The sequence below is a fragment of the Prinia subflava genome, chromosome 1, assembly GCF_021018805.1.
Source record: "Prinia subflava isolate CZ2003 ecotype Zambia chromosome 1, Cam_Psub_1.2, whole genome shotgun sequence".
Taxonomy (NCBI): domain Eukaryota; kingdom Metazoa; phylum Chordata; class Aves; order Passeriformes; family Cisticolidae; genus Prinia; species Prinia subflava.
Genome location: NC_086247.1, coordinates 8,231,179 through 8,251,211, shown reverse-complemented (window position 1 = coordinate 8,251,211; position 20,033 = coordinate 8,231,179). Strand labels below are relative to the sequence as shown.

Sequence of the window (20,033 nt, the reverse complement as noted above, 5' to 3'; positions counted from 1 at the left end):
TGTGGGCCCGAATCTCAACAGCTCCATGAGCTTCTCCTACAAGGATTTGCTTGTGTAGGGACTCAAAAAGCCTTGCCCAAAGTCACAGGTGGCCCATGGAAGGACCTTACCCCTGGATACCACATTCCCTGGTATCAGGGAGCTGTGCAACCAAACAAGAAACACCAATGACATTGAAACACAAGGTGATTCAGAGATAATTCTGGCACTTAAATGACCTCGCTCCATACGGACAAAGCAATTCTTAATGAGTCCGTTCTCTGCGAGAATAGAGGCACAGTTTTAATACTGACATATCAAAATCAAATAAGTTTAAAAAAAAGGGCTAGAAAGATCATAAAAGTAAATATAGCTGTGTATGCATAAGAGACAACTTGACATGTCAGCTCCATCAGCCTGCTATCAGCACTTAGGCAGAGGGAGTCTAAGTCAGACTCAACTCTGCTGTCCCAGTCACGTAACGCAGGAAAGGCAGAGCTGGATCCAGTGATTGGTGCTGTTCTTCAGTAGTGAGATGATGAATGCCACCAAGGAAAAGAGAGAAGATGGGATTGAGTGAGGGACAAGGAGAAAGAGATGGGAAAGTGAGAAGGAGTTGAGACTGAATGATTCTTCTGAATGATGAAAAATTGGTGGAAATAGCAAGTTACATCTGTTAAAGGAAAAAAAAAAAAGTCATTGGGAGAGATTTGCTATCTTCAACAAACTCTACGGATTAATGAAAACCATACCTAGCATTTCCCATTGTCAGTACTCCAAACACAGACAACACTGGTTTGAGTTAGCCTAGAGACACACAACTGCCTTTGTAGCTAAGTATGAATATTGTTTGCTCTGCAGTGGGCTCACCTGCCCAGCATCTTTGTCTAGATGTTACACCTCACTTCTGTCCATGCACACTGAAGATTAAATGGAGTGAGGAGGAAGAAAACTCTCCATGACTCTGGGCCCTGAAGTCTGCATGTTATGTGAAACACATTAAACAACATATTCTGTGAAAAGCAACCAAATTTGTTCCCTACGATATAATAGAGTTCGAATCTTAGAGATACACAAAACTCAACTGGATATAGCCCCCAGCAACCTGATTTAAGTTTGAAGTTAACCTTGCTCTGTGGACTGGACTGGAGACCTGTAAAACCTTCCAAATTAAATGGTTTTGTGGTTTCAGTTGTCAGCTTCCTCCTACAGCCCCAATATCAAACACGACCCGCACCAAGAAATGTGCAGAAAGACAGCCTTTGACCTGCACAACTTCCCCAGCCTATCGGCACTGGATTTGTTACCCAATTAACTGGATTTATGAGGGAGGAAAAAAATTTCTCTCATCTTTGAGGATCAAGGAGGGAAGGAAAGCCTCATGCCTGAATAAAGCAGCTCCCAACATGAAGGAAACAGCCCATGACCATCACGGTGTGAACACTGGCAGCTCTGGGATAGGTTGGTGCTCACCTGTTTCTCTGCCAGGGGATCTCCCTCTGTCCCATTACCTCCCTCCTCAAGCAATCTTACACTACTGGGAGGACAAGTGTGTTCTGTGCAAGACCTTGATCTTGGCCTCTGGTACTAGCAGAATACCCATTAAAATGGAAAGATTTTGTCTTGGGTCCAGAGCAAGCTTGTGGTGCAGCAGCCAAATCCAATTGTTCTTCTAACTGTAATGGATTTACTCTACATTTGCACTGACATGATTAAAAGAGGTTACTGGCTCAGTATTTCTGTAAAAACGAGCAAAACACAAACTAGCAGCTGTTAAAGGAACACACTACCTCCCAAATACACTTCTTTATGTCAGGATATTTGCATGCATCCAGATTTCATACAGTTTTCCAATGATTTTCATCATCAGGTTCAATTATGCTGGTTTCCTGCTTCAGCTGGTGTATAAAAGTGAGCATGCCCTTGAAAATACTGAGTGGTGCTTACACCTCTGCAGTCTCCAATTTTATACAGAAAACTGTAGCACTTAAAAACTGTCTGGGCCCACAAATGACCTTATGATGACCCTCATTCACACCAGGTCATTCGAATTGACCTTCCACACTTGTTACAGGCTTTAAGAGGACAATGTTCAAGCCACCCTCAAAATGTTTTCTGACCCCTAAAAGACACCTAGAAAACAGTGATGCCTGTTCATTGCTTTTGGGAGGTAATTTTGAGTGATGTGGTCAAGAGGAGCAATGCAAATGGACAGAAATTCAGGAACAGGAAGAAGGAGGACTGATGCTGGCAAACTACCAGCACAGTAGCTCCTGTGCCCAGGTAAATACAAAAGACAAAGGGAAAACAGAGTCAATTACAACCTTAGATTTGAAGCCCAGTACAACAGGTAGTTATGTCTGGGTTTGAATGTGACCTCAAGATCAACTGCAATTACCATCATAAATCAAAGCAAATTTATGTGAGGGCTCAGGAAGATAAAGCCCAAGGCAAAACAAAGAACAAAAGGAAGGTGGGAAGTTAAAACTTAAGAATCTCAACTAGGGAAATATCTTAAAGCTACTGAAATGTTATTTTCTTTGGCATAATGTCAGGGATGACTGTAGGCTTGTCATGGCCTGGGATAATAAGTAATAACATATATAAAGCTCTTGAGAAAAGAGAATTAGAATTGAGACTAATATTAATAAAAGTTTATGTAATAATAAGAATCATATTCCTCTTGCCTTTAGAGGTACAACTCATTTGCCTGAACGTGGCTTTTACTGCATTTACCAAAGATCAGCTCCTGCTATAGACAAGGGAGAGCTGCTCAGTGGAGCTGAAGCTGTGATTTATCTCCATGTAAACCAGACCCTCACATCTGGCTGGACGAATTCCACCCTAAAATCTATTGATTGTATTGACTAAATCTCCACTGACTGTAAAGAGAAGCTAAATACCTACTGCACACACAGAACTGTACTTGAACATATCTACATTTAGCTGTCCTAATTTGGCTTTCATCCTTGCCCCTCAGGTCAGGCAGAAAGTTCCCCATTCCTCAAGAGTTTTCAGTGCAAACACCTAATTTTAAATTAGTTCCATGAGGTCTCCTTTGTAGTCAGGGAAGAGTTTCAGGTGCTGCAAGATGTGATTAATCTCACCCATTTTAAAATTGTCTTTAGAATGAGATTAATTGCACTCAAGAAAGTTCCATTTCCTGTTTTTCTTCAGCAGCTATAAAAGAATTCCAGACAGCTACCTCAGATAATGTGCTAGATGGATGGGTCCCATTGTGGGAAGACTGACACTCAAGCCCTGAGGAAGAGCAAGGAAATGCAGTTTGTAGAAGTAATTTAACACTGAGGAGAGCAGTGTATTTGACACTGTACTATGTGATAGCACCACATTCTGAGAGCAGGAACTGTCATGAGCCAGCCTCTGCCAGATCCCACCTCTGCACCCAGGACCTGACAAGGTAATGGAGCAACATCTACAATAATGAGTGAGACACAATCAAGAGAAATAGCCAAATATCAGCAGCCACACAGCTAGGAATATCTTCACATTTTGCACAAGAAGTTTGGTAATGAATGATCAGCGGGCTCTTCCTCCTGGATTTCTATCACAAAAATGTATTTTTTTGTTAATATGCCAAGATGTGGGGGTGAAGTGTTGAAATCTCCATGGGAGTTTGATCAGCACAAGAAGTGTTGAAACAGAAAAGGCAAAAGCCATGGCAAAGTCCCATGAACAGGAAGGAGAAAAGATGTAGAATGTAAAATGTTATTGAACACATACCAAGGGTGAAACCTGTATAATTGAGTGGGGTAGGATTTCTTGGGCCTTTGTCTAAGTGAAAGGTCTTATCCCAGAGGTAATGGTTTGAAACTAAGAGCATCAACTTAGATTAAATATAAGGAAGAATTTTATTTACAATGAGGTGATAAAACACTGGCACAGGTTGTCCAGGGAGGTAGTGAATGCCCCATCCCCAGAAACATTCAAGGCCATCTTGGATGGGGCTTTGAGCAGCCTGCTGAAACTGGAGGTGCCCACAGCAGCGAGATTGGACTGGACCTTTAAAGGTCTCTTCCAACTTAAATTATTCTAAGATTCTATCCCCCAAAAAAGTGGCTTTTTGCACAGACCCAGGAGGATAACCTCAAAGTGGTAAGATCTCACATATAAGAATTATGTCTGTTCTATTGACCCAAAGATGCTCACCCCAGCTCTCTGTCCCTGAGGCCAGCTGGCATGACCAGGGTGCACATCCCTGACCTCACCTGCCTCCAGAGCAGGGAGCCCCTCTCAGGCTCCTACTGGGAGCAGTCCCAGGTCTGTGGCAGCACTGATCTGTGCTCAGTCACCTCGGAACAAAACCACCAGTGCAGTGCTGTGCTGTGCTGTCAGTCAGTGTGTGTCACTGCTGGGGATGGCTCTGACAATTAGCCAGGACATGGCTAATGACTGCTCTGGGCATGAGCAAAGCTGCTGTCAGAGCTGCAGGACAAGGCTGATCCTGGGCTGCACCTGGTGCCAGGGCACAGGAGGTGTCTGAGGTGTGATCAGGCAGCCTCAGCTGTGTGCATTGGAATTCTCCCAGCACATCTCACAGGAGCAGCAGTGTTAGCAAAGGTAGAAGAGCAAATTCCAGGTCGTGTAATTACCTTCCTAAACTAATTCCCCTGCAATTTCAATCAGCTGCTCTTAACATTCCCTCCTCAGGGTTTAATCCCTCCTCATAAACACTCTGAGCCTGCATGGAGAGGCATGAGGGGAGCAAAGATAAGCAGAGCTGATGCTGCACTGCTGAGAACTGGTGGGCAGGTCCCCACCAGGCACTTTGGGAATTTCACTATCAGTCCCTCAACAGCTGCACTTGCTCCTCCTCCATCCCCACTGAAAGCAGAAAATTTTACACTCTGAGTTTACAGTCCATGGGGACTGTCCTGTAAAGAGTCTTCTGGTTTATGATTAGCATCTCTGTCGTTGACCTAAAGTTAGGTATAACCCAACTCTAATAGCTTCTATAAAACTTAAAAGAACTAAGACCTGGATGGCTTGGAATATTTAAGCTTTCAGCATTGCTTTATCTCTACTTCAGTGGTGAATGGCACCTGGAACAATTAATTATTTTGTTGTTTGAGATACCCATCATGTCAAAAGCATGAAAAATCTCAGATGGAGGGATAACTATTAAATGCACATTGCAGAACTAAACAGATAAACGATAGCCTGAAACCCAGGTTTGAACAGAAAGAAATGAGGAAATAGTTGCAGTTTTAACACAGGTGCAATAGCTCATAAAATCTTTGGTTTAGTATTAATTCAGAAGACTGTGAGAAACTATATGACATTAAAAACTGGATCCAGAGCTATAAATAAAGCCCAAACAAATTACACTGTATTAACCAGGAAGCAGGGAAGTTGTTTAGTGACATGCTGAATGGTGTTTGTTAGTTCTGGCCTTAATAAGTGTTTCCTTAATAATCTAGAAAAAGAACTGAATTGAACGTTAGCAAAATTATGAGGTACTAACCTATAAGGTGATCAAAGCACTATTGAGGACACAATAAAGTAAATGTAACACCACTTGAGATTTTAAAAAAAGCATCACTGGAGAGTCAACATGATAATTACAAACTAACACAGGCTGCCAAAGGAATGCAAAGCACATTTATGCAGCTCTCAGCCACAGCTCTGGAAACAGAGGGACAAGCGAGATCCAAGTATCCATGAAATGAAATAAAGTGTGGAAAGCCAAAGGAAGTAAAAGGCAATAGCAACCCAGAGAGGATGAGGGTTCCCCCTCTGTCACTGCCATACGATGGATCTCTGTGGCTCCACTACCATGCACTAGCAATTGAGAAAAATTAAAGTGGGAAAGACTTTGGCAAGATTAATCCTGAGGGAGAGGGAAGAGCAAGTGCTTTCTCAAAAGACTCCAGATGTGCCTGATGTCAGGGTCTCAGCATCTCTCCAGACCAGATATAGCAGAGTCAGAGAAATTACACCTTCACCTCTGCATGGTTTGCACCACTGAGGAGGACAAGGTGGTATCCTGGTGACTACAACCAGAGGTGGTTATTCAGCTGTGGAAAGGCTGAAGATGTGTGATGGATCCTGTGAAGAACTTGAGCCTAGAAGGATCCCAGCAGGCCTAGAACAGTGAGCTCATTGTACAGAGGAAGAGGATGATACCTCGTGTGCTTTGCACCAAATCCCAGTCACACTTTCCTGCTTTGGATTACCTCAGTCAGTGTCCCCTTGGACAGGTTCCTCCTGACTTCAGTGGGACCTTTCACTCGCTCCAAGTTAAACACACATTTGTGCAATTCGCTCACTTAAGGCTGGGGAAGGCAATTTACAGATTTCCAGACTGGAAGTTTTCCAAAAGCGCCTTTTTCCAAGTAGGTTACCAAAACCTAAATATCCCAGGGCATGTCCCTCTCTCCGCAGAAAATGCTGTTTCCCAGCTCCCATCCTAAGAGAGAAGTCAGCATACACTTAACAGCTCTTGTGGAGCTTATTCCCTGCAAAGCTATTAATATTTAAGTTATCCCATTTAATACAGTATCTGCCAGAAGCAATAGCAGATGCATGGCTCCATTCTTTCTGTAAAGTTTCATGCACAAGAGAGTATGGCATTCTTAAATACAAAAAGGGAATATAATGTTACTAAATACAAGAATAAACATTAGCATTTATTTATAACATGCAAGGCTGATCATGGTAGTACCCATGTGTCTAAGGTCTGTGTCTAAGGTCACCAGTCTTATATGTTTGTAAAGAACATACAAATTATCTTAATGCTCACTTGATCAATTTTGATCAGAAAGTTTCTTCCAGCTATAAAATCAAATTCCTCCAGTTCAGACCTTGTCCTTGAATATGCATGCCATTGTCTGACCTTCTACATGTATCTCAATGCCACAAAGGACTTTTTGACAGTCAAGGGATACAGAGTTATGTTCTATATACGTGCACAGGTTTGTATGTTGGGTAACCTATAAATAAAAATGATGCAATCAAGTGATATTTGAAGATGAAGACTACAAAAAAAACCAAGAAATATGCTGGTTGAGTGGATTCTGATCTTGGGAGAAGTAGGAATGGCTGGGGCACCTTCGTGTTCACCTGCACACATGAAAGCACACAGTGATACATGACTGGTATTATATGTATTATTTTTTTAATCCAGCTATTAAGACACATAGTCTTTAGTTATTATTTTTTCCATTAAATTTGTTTTGGGTGTTCCTACATTTTACAGCAAAAGGAGCAAAACAAGTGTAGAAAGCCTCTCCCCATTCATTTTTGTACCGTTTCCCTAATCTCCCTTTCAGATTAAAACAAGAAGTCAAGCTCAGGTGTCCTCTTCACCCCGCAGCTGTCCCAGAAGTGTGCAGACCCTGCTGTGCCCCACCACGATCCATTGTTTGCAACAAGGAACAAACAGAGACATGTGAAGAGGCTGGGATGGCTTTTATGAAGAGTAGTCCCTCTGACCACAGTCCAGGCTGGAGACACTGAGATAAATCTAGTCCTGGGCTTTCCCACTGACAGTGTCTCCAGAACTGCTGGGGTGGCACTGACATGCTGCTGCTCCTCACACCAAGTCTCTCAAAAGAGAACAAAAATGTGATTTGCTGGCTGCTGCACTGGGTTTGCTCTATCATTGCTTGCCAAACTGATTAAATTTGGGACAGTTCAGCTTTATAGACCTAACACCAGGGACTCTGAGTGCTCTTTGAGGGGCTGTTCCTCTGCTGAGCTGGCAGCACTGCCAGACCAGCTGCTGAGTGTCTGCTGGCAGTGCTGCTCCCCCGATGCCCCACGCCCTCCCTCGGGCATCACTGACCACCGTGGGCTCCCGTGCCCATCCAGACAGGCTGGCCTGAGCTGGGGACTGAACTTGCAGCAGGATGCTGAGGGATCTGCAGCCCCAGGGGCCTGGGGGACACTGAGGCACACCATGTGCAGCCCTGTGTGTGCAGCTCCCACGAGGCACGGAGCAGGCATGAGCAGCACCAAAACCTGGCAAGTGGCAGAGTAGTCATGGCAACGTGGGATGAAGGGCAAACCAACCCAACCTGGGGGTACCCACTGTGGAGGGCTCTCAGCATTAATGCCCAGGCACAAAGATTTGAGGCTGCAGGTGAACACCTGTTGCCACCAAAGGGCCTGGTCCACAGTTTCAGAGGAAGTTTGGATGCTTAAACAAGCATTGGGCACCTGTGAGCTGCTGAAGGGACCCCAGAGCTGCAGCTGGGGATCACCAGGCACTCATTCCCCAGGCAGTGGCTTCCCCAGGCTGTGCTGCCCCTGCTCATTCCCCCTAGCAAATCCCAGTTTCCTTGTGCCAGCTGATCCCAGCAGCTGAGCTACAGTCACATCCCCCAAACCACAGGCAGTCCCAGGGCACCTGCTGGAGCTGCAGCACCAGAGGTGTGTGGTAAGGTCTCCAATGACTAAGACTTCATTAGTTTTTACAAAGTATACTGCAGAATATTTATCCATGCATTATGATGAATTAGCATAAATAATTAAAGCAGAACTCATATTGGCACACACATAAGCAAAGGGCACTCGCTAATGGACCAGGCTCGCTCTGCTGCTCCAGGGACTCAGCTACAAGTCCATGCCAAACAAGCCAAGAAAAGATTCATTATTGCCCTTCTTTTTACCCCAAACCTTCCCCATCTCCCTCCAGATAGCTCACAGAGACTGAGGGGTCAGCACATCTTATGGAGCATCTCCTGAAGGGTGAAGAGGAAAATAATGGAAAGCCTCCAGGCCTTCACCCTGCTCCCCAAATCCCATGACACTCTTTTCTGCAAACAACCCACCTACAGTCAGTCAGGCAAGAGGTGCTTGCCGGTGCTTCCCAGAAATGCTGCTGATCTGACAGATCGCATGACTCTGCCTCCTCTTTTTATTCCAGGTATTAAGCTGTACTCAAAGAAGATTGCATGGCAAATAGAGAAGGGTTCTCTAATGCTCCCCATGGCTTTCCCCTCACATCAGCAGGTACATCGTGGGGATCTACACCAGCAGAGTGTAGGTGATATTGCACACTTCACCGGAGAGAAATATCTAATCCCAAACCTTTTCCTAGTCTTATTTGGTCATGAAAGTAAAAGCTGTAGTTGTCTCAGAAGATGATATGAAAATGAGAATATCTCCTAGTTACCTCTCCTTCATCCTGTCTTTTAGTCAGGTTAAAATTTTTCCACAAATTGCAATTCCAAACAATCTGTATTATGTTAGCTTTCTGGACTCTGTCCTTTATCCACCAAATATTTTGTGCTTACAAAAAAAAATTGGAAAAATAGAAATCTTACTTGTTTCAGTTTTTCATTCTACTCATTAATGCTCTTGTGTATAAATAAAGCATTTGGATGGTTTGTGGAGGCGGACAGGTCTTGAGTCTGTCTCCCTGGCCACAGCACACATCCCACGAGGCACAACTGCAGGGGTTTCCTACAATATATTGCACTGCCTAACACAAAGGGAAATACAGAACATCATGGGTACATCAGCTATACCTACAATGACATGAGCTCAAAAAAGAACAGGGATAGGCTGTAGCCTGACCTGCAACCTACAAGAAAACATTTCTAAATTAAATATCTCAAAAATATCTCAAAATCTTAGATTTTTATTTTATTTTATTTTATTCTGTAAATGTTCAGCTAGAGTTTAGCTTTACAGACATGGAATTTTTAATGGGAAAAACAATTTTTTTCTTACCAAGTAGAACCACTAGAACATTGCCATATTGCCAAAAGCACCATGAACCCTGGTGACCCAGCAAAAGGCAACATCATGGGTGATAGATAGATAAATCTCTTGTCTATTACAGCTACCAGAAAACCAATATTTTCAGATGGTGACAGAAACAGAGCCAGCTTCTTTAGGGACTAAATCCCCAAGGATAGGGTTGGACAAACTCACTTGTGCAGAACAAAGAAGGAGGAATCACAAGGAAAGTATCTCACACCGCTTTCTCTTAATTACTGCCAGTGAAAGCTGAATGCTAAAATTGCCATCAGGAATTACTTCCTTTCTCAACTGCATCTGTGTCCTTAGGGCTCGGCAGGGCCTGATCCCATTTATGAGTTCTCCTTGAATTGCTTCATCAGACTGAATCATTTCAGAACACCAGACGCCAACTAAAGCGAGCGTTTACGAGAGGCAGCTCTCGAGCTGTATTTATGTGCACATGACAGCAGGGAGATCCTCACAGGATTGGGACCCTCTGCAGCCACGTGTGCACCTCTGTAGGATTTAATGAGATCCCATCTGTACCACCCTTTCAAAAGTCATGGCATCCAAAACTTTCACAAAGACTTTGTCAGAGCCTCTTCCTGCCCCCTCACACAGCACCCTCAGCACATCTTGAAAAGCTGCAACCCTCTTCCATCAGCAGCTACCTGCCTTCCAAACCCCAGGATATACACAGTATTGGAGTGCTTTGCATCATCTCTTTGTTAAACACCTCTGAATGCTGGGATTTATAAGGAATTCATCATATCCAGCCATGCAATCTCTCCTGCTGTTTATTCTCTAGTTACTTGTAGTTGACAGCAACAATCTTACTGGTTAATTTGGGGTGCAGGGCACTTACTGCAAAGTTACTCAGAAGATGAGACAAAGCCTAACGTGCCATTAAAATAACATAATTGGGACTTTGCTTGAAAATTAAAACAGGATCAAATTTGCAGATTTTATGGGAAGAGTGGCAATCTCTCGCCATGCCAAGGAAAAGTGTAAACTGTTCCAGTGTGAAAAGAATCACTGGGAGACTGCTGGGATGGAACTACACTGTGCCACAGCAGCACCTCCAAATGAGAGAGACTCCTTTAAAAAAGGAAAAAAGGTTAAAAGACAATTCATTTGAAAGCAAGAATAAAGACTTTGGGTATCAACCTAGACACTGCTTCCCCACAGCTCCTGCTCTTGAGCAGGTCTTCCTTCTCCAGGGGCAGGAACAAGCTCTGAAGCCTGTCAGACAGATCTCAGCACACTCTCCCATCTCTCTCAGCAGATTCCTTTTGTAGGGTTGGATCGTACAGTGAAGTAAGACCCCACAGCTTCAACTGAGTTCAGGGGAGCTGAGACTGAACAGAAACTCAGCGGGGCAAACTTGGGCAGCAGGATGCTCTGGATGTCCTGGGAAGGGATGGATTTCTATGCTGGGCTGGCAGACTTGTGCATTTTACTTCCTTTAAGTAAAGATAAGGACTTCTAGCAGTGTTTTGTTTTGTTTCATTTTCATTAATACTGAATTTGGCACTGATGGTTTTCACAAGACTCTTACTGACTTTTGTGAGTCAGACTGACATTTCAGTTTTGCAGGACTGAATAGTCATCAAAGAGAAGCTGACCACACAGTGTCAGGTCCACTCCTGTGAAAGATCAAACCTTACAAATGTCATGATTTTTTGCCCATTCTGTGACCCATATTGCAGAAGTACCTTAAGGTCAAGCACACATCTAGAGAGTTATCTACAATGAATGCTGTAACTTGGAAATTCTTATACCACTGCAAATAATTGTGGCTTTCTCAGCTCACCTGAGCCTCTCCAGATACATCCACTGTCCTATTGCTTATATCCAGACACGAGCCTGGACACAGATTTGACCCAGCTTCCAAAGAGGGGTGCAAACTGCTTGGAATGCTCTGCTGTGTGCTAAAGCCTCACTGAGTGTGTGGGTTGGCCAAGGCAGGATGAAAGGGGTGCCCCTCTGTCCAGTTGTGACTCTCCCCAGCCAGAAGCAGCATTATGCAATACTGAACACAACTCAACAGCAAGCTCCACGCCAAAGAGCCTTCCCAGCAAAACACACTTCAAGCACTGTCACTCCCTGCCTGCTAGCATGAGTTTTCCTATGGCAAAAAGAGGTGAAAGAACAAAAAAAGTGTCACGGCATCCAGTTTCCACAGTTTCAGATTTTAAGCTGGTAAACAAAATCTGAGTCCCAAGATGTACTTTATGAATAGACACTGAAAAGAGGGGAGCAGCAATGGGTAAGTGGTACACAAGCAGCACTGTACTAGTGAAGGTTGGTTTTTAAGTCTTGCTCAGGGCTAAATCACTGTGAACATCAATAACAATGTGCCTGAAAGTAAAATCACAGCCCTACATTCAAGTTGTTTATTTGCAGGTGCAAGGACTATGCCAATGATCAGGACTTCCTGAGATCCAGCTCCAGGCTCACTAACTATGCAGCCTAGAGAGCTTTGTTTGTCTTTGGCAAATAAACCAATTTCAAAAATCACTGCTTAAATCCTCTGTCACATAGAGCTCTGCACACCTTACAGTGCCAAAGAAAAATAGTACCACCACGATCACTGATAAACCCCTGGGGTTTCAAACACATTCACAACACTAAAACACACATTCATTTTAACACGACTCTGCCAGCTCCGTTCTGTGTTGTTCACAGAATGATCTTTTGGATATTCTTTATGAAAAGTTAAGGCAACAGAATTTTTAGGAATGCAAACCACTTGTCATCCTCCTGACTCGTCACCTATGGGCCATAAAACGAGTTTATTTCCTCTCGGTTCACTTGTGGTCAGTGTAACTTTCTGCTTGACAGCGCTGCAATGCTCGGGTTTCATGCACTGCGGGGTGATGCTTATCGGACCGAAGCCCGATGGTTTTCGTTTGACGCTTTTAGCTACGGGAGGAATCGCTTCACTCGCGGGCTCTAACAGCTCCAGGCTGAGCTGAACTGGCCGCGCTCCCCTGAAGCACTTCGAGCCTCAAAACCGCCCAGAGCTTGGTCTTTCTGGCATCCCTCTCCCAGTGCCTCAGACACACAGGCTCGGGAATGCCACTCCAAGGCAACGTGGAGGTACGGGCAAGCCAGAAACACAGAGTTAAAAGCAGCTGCTCCTTTTGGAAAACCCGACGACATAAGAGAAATAAAGCCGCTCAGCAGCACACCCGTATCAGACCCTCGCCGCACACAGAGCCGGCGCCGGAGCGAGCCCCCGGAGCGCCGTACACCGAGCATGATAAAGCAAAACGCGGCCCCGGGGCAGCCCCGGACGCGCCCTCGGGAGCCCCGCTCCGCGCTCCGCGTACTCACACGAAGGCGTGATAGAGCAGCGCCCAGCCGCGGGGTCGTTCCAGGGCGTCGTAGATCAAAGTTTGGATGCGGCGGTACCTGGCGTGGTTCCGCTTCACCGGGCGGCTCAGGGGGGTCTTCGCCAGCAGCCCCAGTCCCGGCGGGCTCCGCTTGCCGCCCTCCTCCTTCCCGCCGCCCTCCAGCAGCAGCGTCCCGTCGCGGTCGCCGCCGGTGCCCAGGGCCAGCGAGCCCTGCTCGGGGTCGCCGCCGGCCGCCGCTCGCCGCCCCGCCGCCGCCGCCGCCCCGCCGGCCGCGCTACCGCCCGCCGCGCCGCGCCGCGCCTTCAGCCCCATGCTCGGGCCCCGGAGGCGAGCTGCAGATCGGCGGCGGCAGCCCCGGGAGCCCCAGGGCCATGATCCGAGCTCCCCGCCCCTCCCCCCAAAATGACTTCTCTATATATTTATATATATATATTCATCTGTGAATGTATGTGTGTATATATATATATATATATATAATATATATATATGGAGGGAGGGGGCGAGAGGCGGTGGGCAGGGGGAGGCGGTCACATCCCCGGCAGGTCACCCCCGCCGGCGGGCAGCGGGCGGGCAGGAGCGCGGCGCGCACCTGGGCCGGCGCGAGGGAGGGGAATCATCGCGGAGTTTATTTACCAGCCCGATGCCCGAGCCCCTTCCTTCCCCCCCTCTCCCGCCTTCTCTTCCTCCTCCTCCTCCCAGCTCCTGCCTCCCCCCAGCCCTCACGTTAGGGAGTGGCCCATTGTATGCAGCCAGCAAATAGCCGGGCGCCCGTCCCCCGCTCCCCCGGCCCCGGCTGTCGAGTCATCCACGGTGTGGGGGACACCGACCCCGGCCCCCCGCCACGGCGCTGCCCCCCTTGTCCCCTCAGCCCCCGGCTGCCACCCCCCAGCAGCCGCCGCTGGGGCCGCCGGCGCCGAGCGGGGAGATCCCGGCAGCCGGCGGAAGGGGAGACCCCGCTCGGCTCCCGGGGATCCCCCTGCAGCATCACAGCCCCCCTCCCCCGCTGCGGCTGGAGGGAGGGAGAGGAGGGGAGGGCATTCCCGGCCCCCGGCGGGGGGCTGCTTCCACCGCCGAAGCAGGAAGGAGCGGAGGATGGGGATGAAGGATGCCGGGAGAGGCGGCGAGTGGGCGGCTGGAGGCGCCGGCTGCCGCTGCCGATCGCTCCGAGCCGAGCCGGAGCCTCCGCCCGCGGACCGGGGCTGGGGGCAGCACGGCCGGGCGGCCCCAGCCCCTCCGGGAGCGCTTTTTGCGGGGGTCTCTGGCCGGAGATGCTGCCCCTGTCCTCTCCCGGGTGGTTCCTGCGGGGAGCGGCCCCGGTGCCGAACCCAGCTGCAGACCCGAGGGTCCGCCCGACCCGCAGGACCCGAGAACTGCCCTCCCCGCTGTGCCTGTGAACCCGCACCCTGCCCCAGTCCGCGGACCTACAGCCTGCCGGGATGGGATCAACAGCCCGCACCCTTTTCCTTTCAGCTTCTTGGCTGTAAGGAAGAAGGGAAGAGACAAGCTTTTGTGTGCCTTACACTTTTGGTGCCCTCGGATTTTTTCTACAACGCACTAGAAACATCCCCTCTGAGCGCTGCTCTGGTGTAAAAACCTGCTTCAGGCTGTTCGTTCGCATAGCTACACCTCGGGAAGATAGAAAGGGTCTAAAGATAAAATGAAATACAATAAAATTAAATAAGTTATGAAATAAAATGGCCAATAAAATAAAATAAAATAAAATAAAATAAAATAAAATAATGCAAAGCCTTACAGGTTGCTAGTTGTTTCCATGGGAGGTTCTCCTCCTCCAGATGGGGGAGTTTTCCCGGTATCTCCTGAAGAGATGCCAAAACACCCATGAGCCCTTCCAGACTCAGAAGCAGATTTGCCACCTACTCTATCTGCTCCTGTTCCATTCCTGAAGGATTTATGAACTGAGCAGTCCTTCCCCTGTTTCACACACCAGGAAGAACAACAGATGCAAAGAGAGCTGCTGGAAGTGGTTTCTGGACCCACCACAGGCCATACTATCCCAGGTCACTCAAAAACCACATTTCTGTCATTGCGGAGCTGGGTGGTAGAAAAGCTGTTTTCCCTCCCATATTTCACCCTCTGAGGGTCTAAAGTGAACAAATTCTGTGCCAAAGAAGAAAAAACGTTTCTTCCTTCAGCTCTGCAAGCTGCAGCATCAATGTGTCTCAGTCACCATCTGATTTCGAACCTTTGCATCCCCAGGGTTTGTCTACAAGCCGATGGGAGCAGACAGAGCAGTGTCTCAGGCACATGCCCCCAGTGTCAGCAGGCAGTGTCGGATGCTGAGGTCTCCTGACATTATCAGCAAGAAGGGGCAGCACCGGCACCGCAGACGTTCTGCTGCCTGCTCAGCTAACATCTATCAGCATCATTTGAATGTCATTTATAGCTGTATTCCCAAGGAGGGCTGTGGGAGGCTAGGAAGTTTTGATAACTAGGCCATTTATCTCTCTCCAGCTCCAGTTCTACCTCAGTACAATAGCGATTACACTTCCCAATGCCACAGGGGAGCTATAAGCATTAGCGAGGATGTATGGGGCACTGAGAATGGAGCACTTGCTTCAGATAACACCCTATGCCTTAACCTTCATCCCAGCATTACATTAGGAAGAGGTGGGAGGAGAAGGGGAGAGGAAAGACAATTTATAGCTAACCAATTCATCACAGCTTTGAACCACAACAGTAAATGTTCAAACCGAAATGGGGATGGTAAATAATTTTCATGGGTGGAAGCAGTAAATTATTTTCTCTTGCAAAGGGTTGCACCAATGTCAGATAGCAATAGGTGATTGATGGGAAGGTACACCAGCTAGTTTGGCTTTTATAACACCTACAGCAGGGACACAACACTTTTCAATATCAATTACATGTTGAGGTTTTTCAGTCTCAGGCTTCTGAGACATTTTCAAGCCTCAAATCACACCCATACAAACCACCACTTGAGACCCAACAGGAAAGAGTTTCCATCACCTCTCTAAAATTAAAATCCCACAGCTCAGTGTCAGGAATTCTCCTCCTCCATATTCCATCTGGGATAACTGCTGCGCAGATGTAGCTGTACTGGCTGAGCAGTGTAAAGCAGGGGAGGCTGGCTAAAGTCTTCTAAATCAATCCAAAGGCACACAGCAGTTTCAAGGGGATCTGAAGCAGCCCCCAGCAGTGGTGGTACAGTACCCCATTGGTGGTACCACTGCTTGGGACCACAATCCTCTTGCACACCTGCTGGCAAAGCTCCCAGTGACGTTTGGCCAGATGGAGGGCCCCGGGCTATGATTTGGCTTAATGAGCAATTACACTCCATTACTATTATTTATGAAGTGTTGCTGGCAGCAGCCAGCGTGCTCAGGTTTGATATCCACCTCCTTGGCTGACACTGGAGATCTGTGCAATCAAAAGCAAGTGCTTCTGCTGAGCTGGAGCTGGCAGCCAGGAGGCTGTAACAGGCTCTGACAGGAACGTGTGGTAGGACCACTGATAAGCATCTCCCAGGAGGTTATGCTGGCCCTCATCTAACAGAAAACTGGTTCAGTCAAAGAGGTTATAGCCTAAAATCAGAGGAAAACAGGATTTTATCTGTTGGTCAAGATAATGTGGCTTTTTCATAGGTCATCTGGATTCTTGTGAATTACAAAGCACAGGAGTGCCTGGTAAACATCACATTAACACACAGAGTGTATTCTGGTAGAACCACATAAACACTCAGTTGGACCATCTAGAAGGAAAGTGCAAGTGGAAAATCAGTTACTGTGCAAAAGACTCTAGGAGCAAAATGGACAAACAGCTGCTCCTGAGCTCCAGTGACAGTGGAGCAGAGATTTGTTACTTGAAAAAATGGTCAGGCTATCTAGAAACCAGGAACAGAAAGCAGCACTGTCTATACTGTGAGTGAAACTGTCATTAAAATGCCATATCCTGCTCTAGCAGTGCATGCTTGGAGAAAGGTGAAGAGCAGAACCATGGGATCATTTCCTGGGATGAGAGATTTGAAGACTGAGGACCTCTTGAGACTCAGGAGTCTTGTATATGGAGCGAGACCCAGTTCATGGAGGGTGAAGCTGTGTAACCATAGAAGTGGGACTTCAGTTTCAGTATAAGGACTGATATTAAATTTTATTGCCCTTTTCTATCCTTCTTCTGGCTCTTCTATCCTACCAAGCAAAACGTTTGCAGTACTTCAAGGCTTCTAGTTTCTCATTTAGGGTGATAAGACCTAATTGTTAGCTGGTCTTTTACACCAACTTTCACTCAGCCTTTGGTGTAAGCTCCATCAGGCATCCTCATGCTCTTAACTTGGAAGCTCCAAAAGCTTTAAGGAGGACTCCATTCACACACAAACCTACCTCACTTTTAATCATTTTGTTAAAATTCACCACTTGGATGCCCACAAAATCTACCAGTGTGACTGAGCATGGTCTGGAAGGCCCTGCTGAATGCCAAATGAGACATTGCAAGTGCAGCACTGATAGCCCAGATAATTCAGGCAGCAGGAGCAGCCTGGCTTTAAAAGAGACCTGAAGCTCCATGGGGGCTAGGGGGTTAGCTTAGGTTGCTAACCCAGACACAGACTGTGCTGTCTCAGCTGCATTGTTCAAACACCCAATCTGAATCTTGTACTGTGACTTCTGTGTTCAGCAACATTTCCTGTCCCCTCTTTGTGCATCCACATTCTCCTCGTTCCTTACAGCTACATGTCAGGTTTTTTAGGGTTTGTTTCTTAAGGATTAGCATTGAAGGACTCTAAGATGTGGCTTAAACCAACACAAAGTGCAGCTTAAAAAGAACAACTAGTTGGAACAAGAGAGAATAGACTAGCCAAGCATGAAGCACTCTTGGACTTGGTTTTAAGTCAGACTTGCAGGTTTGATCTTTATTTTTAAAAGCTATAGCTTAGTTCAACTTGAAGTTATGTTCTGTGATCAGCAGGTGGTCAAATTGATAAAATGCTACACTGGCATCCAGATCAATGCATGAACTTAATGAAACCAGGTCAGGTGCACAACAGTTGTGTTGGGGAGACGGAGATCAGTGTCTGATCCTAAATCTGCTGGTGGAAGAGTGGTTGGGATGTCCATGAATTCTCAAAGCTGTGAGGAAAAATAAAAGCTAGTTATGACAGGCAGCTCTTCCTTCCCCAGACTGAAGATGAACCTATTGAAAAGTATCTGCTGCCCCAAGCTGTTTTCTGTGCAGTGGAAGCCAGAGCCTATATTAGTTGTATGTTCAGAATCAAAATAACTGTAGGGCTGGTGCTGCTGGTCCCAAAGTGGATAAAATTCATTAAAAGAAAAAATAACAACCAACAAAATAAAACAGCAACTCCAAAATACCTTCACAGTGCTCGCTTGAGGGACAGACTTGCCAGAACAGGTCCCCTGGTCCAAGAGCTAGCAGGGCAAGTGTTCCCTGGTTTGCAACTGCAGCAGCTTTGGCCTGGCAGAAAACATCCCTTTATGCCAGTGTGGAAATGAGGCCACAGAAATCTCCCATGCCAACTTTGCTGTCCCTAAGCATTGAGTTTCCTGGCACTCTCATCCTCAGAGCACAAGAGCATCCACAGGAATGGGAGACCAACCACCAGCTGCCATTGGCCTTGCTGCCTGCCAGCTTCATGGAAAACACAAAGTGGAAAATAAATCTCCACCACTGCAAATTACTGCATGGGCAAAAGAAAATCAATACATTGTAACATCACACTGTCTTAGTGCCATTAAAAGATCATTTAAAACCGATCAAAAGAGCATTCATAATTCACTCATACTCCCCTTACTGAGTCCCTGTCACAGTCACAATGTATGTGTGCATCCATAATCTTGTCCCATCATTTTGCACAGTCCTTGTTTTTGAGATAGAAGTAGGGATTTCAGCCAGCAAGGTTCTCACATTGCATCAATACCTTCAAACCTTGGGTCTCCATCTGTGCTGAGCTCTGACCATCCCAGTCCTTGACTTTCTTGAAAGAACTACTCATCTGAAACTCTTTCATTTCTCAACCCAGTGAGCTTAACCAATTCACATGGTTGAATCCACCTTATCATGATTCATTTTCAGGCATGGCCCTTTAGCACACAAGGCAGGGCAACACTAAATCACTGAAAGTCAAAGGGCTGTCTGAAAAAATTCTTCAGGGAAGGAAATCAAACAGATAAAGGTGGGTCATCATGAGTCTTTCACTTTCTCTCACTAAGTCTCTTTATGACTTTTTTTGAGCATCCTGGAATTTCTCACCTCCCCTCCTGACTATGAGTGAATGAAAGTAAGGTGAGAATCTCCCTTCGAGGTGTTGGGACATCACACAATCAACCTCAAATCCAGACATTTGAACTCTTATCATTACAGATGACAACTCTGAGAAATATATATTGAAATCATTACTGACTCCAGTGATTTCTCCATTTCATTTTAGATCATTTTTAAGGCTCCATATTGTGCCTAAGATAGCACTGTATCTCCCTGTCAAAGTGGGTCTCTAAACTGGATATTTTCCCTTAGAATCAAAATAATCAGTTGGAATGTCATTAGTGGAAATTTGACTGTGCTATAAATTCAACATCAGTCACTATGGAGTTACTAAGAGGTGCTACCTGTGACTGCTTTTACAAATTCCTATCAAATTCCTTCTTTGCCTCCAGACCTGCAGAAGTCATTCTTGTGACAATGTTTCTTGCAAGAAATTTACCCACTGGTTTCCTTTGTGCTGTCTGTTTTCATACAAGGCAGCAGCCAGGCCCAGCAAACCAATACCTCCGAGGCATTTTCTAGAAACATTTATCCAATGCTTCCAGTTTTCTGCAGAGTAACAATGGCCATGTGGCACAATTTGAAGTGGAAAAGAGGAAGGAGTAATGGCTACATATAGCAGAAACCTCTGAATATCAGTTTTAATATGCTATAAATGAATCCACTGCAAATTCCTCAGTCAAGTCTCTTTCAGTTGAGCAAGACAGAAAAGGCCTTTGCTGTGAGTGTCTC

At 46.3% G+C, this 20,033-nt stretch overlaps 1 protein-coding gene across 1 annotated transcript in view; it reads right to left on the bottom strand.

Moving 5' to 3' along the window:
* KCNQ3 (potassium voltage-gated channel subfamily Q member 3) overlaps positions 1-13,361 on the bottom strand; it is a 195,390-nt gene extending 182,029 nt beyond the window's left edge. The window contains exon 1 of the mRNA XM_063410323.1: positions 13,030-13,361. Within this exon, the coding sequence (XP_063266393.1) occupies positions 13,030-13,361 (332 nt within the window). The remainder of the gene's footprint in view (positions 1-13,029) is intronic.
* Between the last annotated feature and the right edge of the window lie 6,672 nt (positions 13,362-20,033).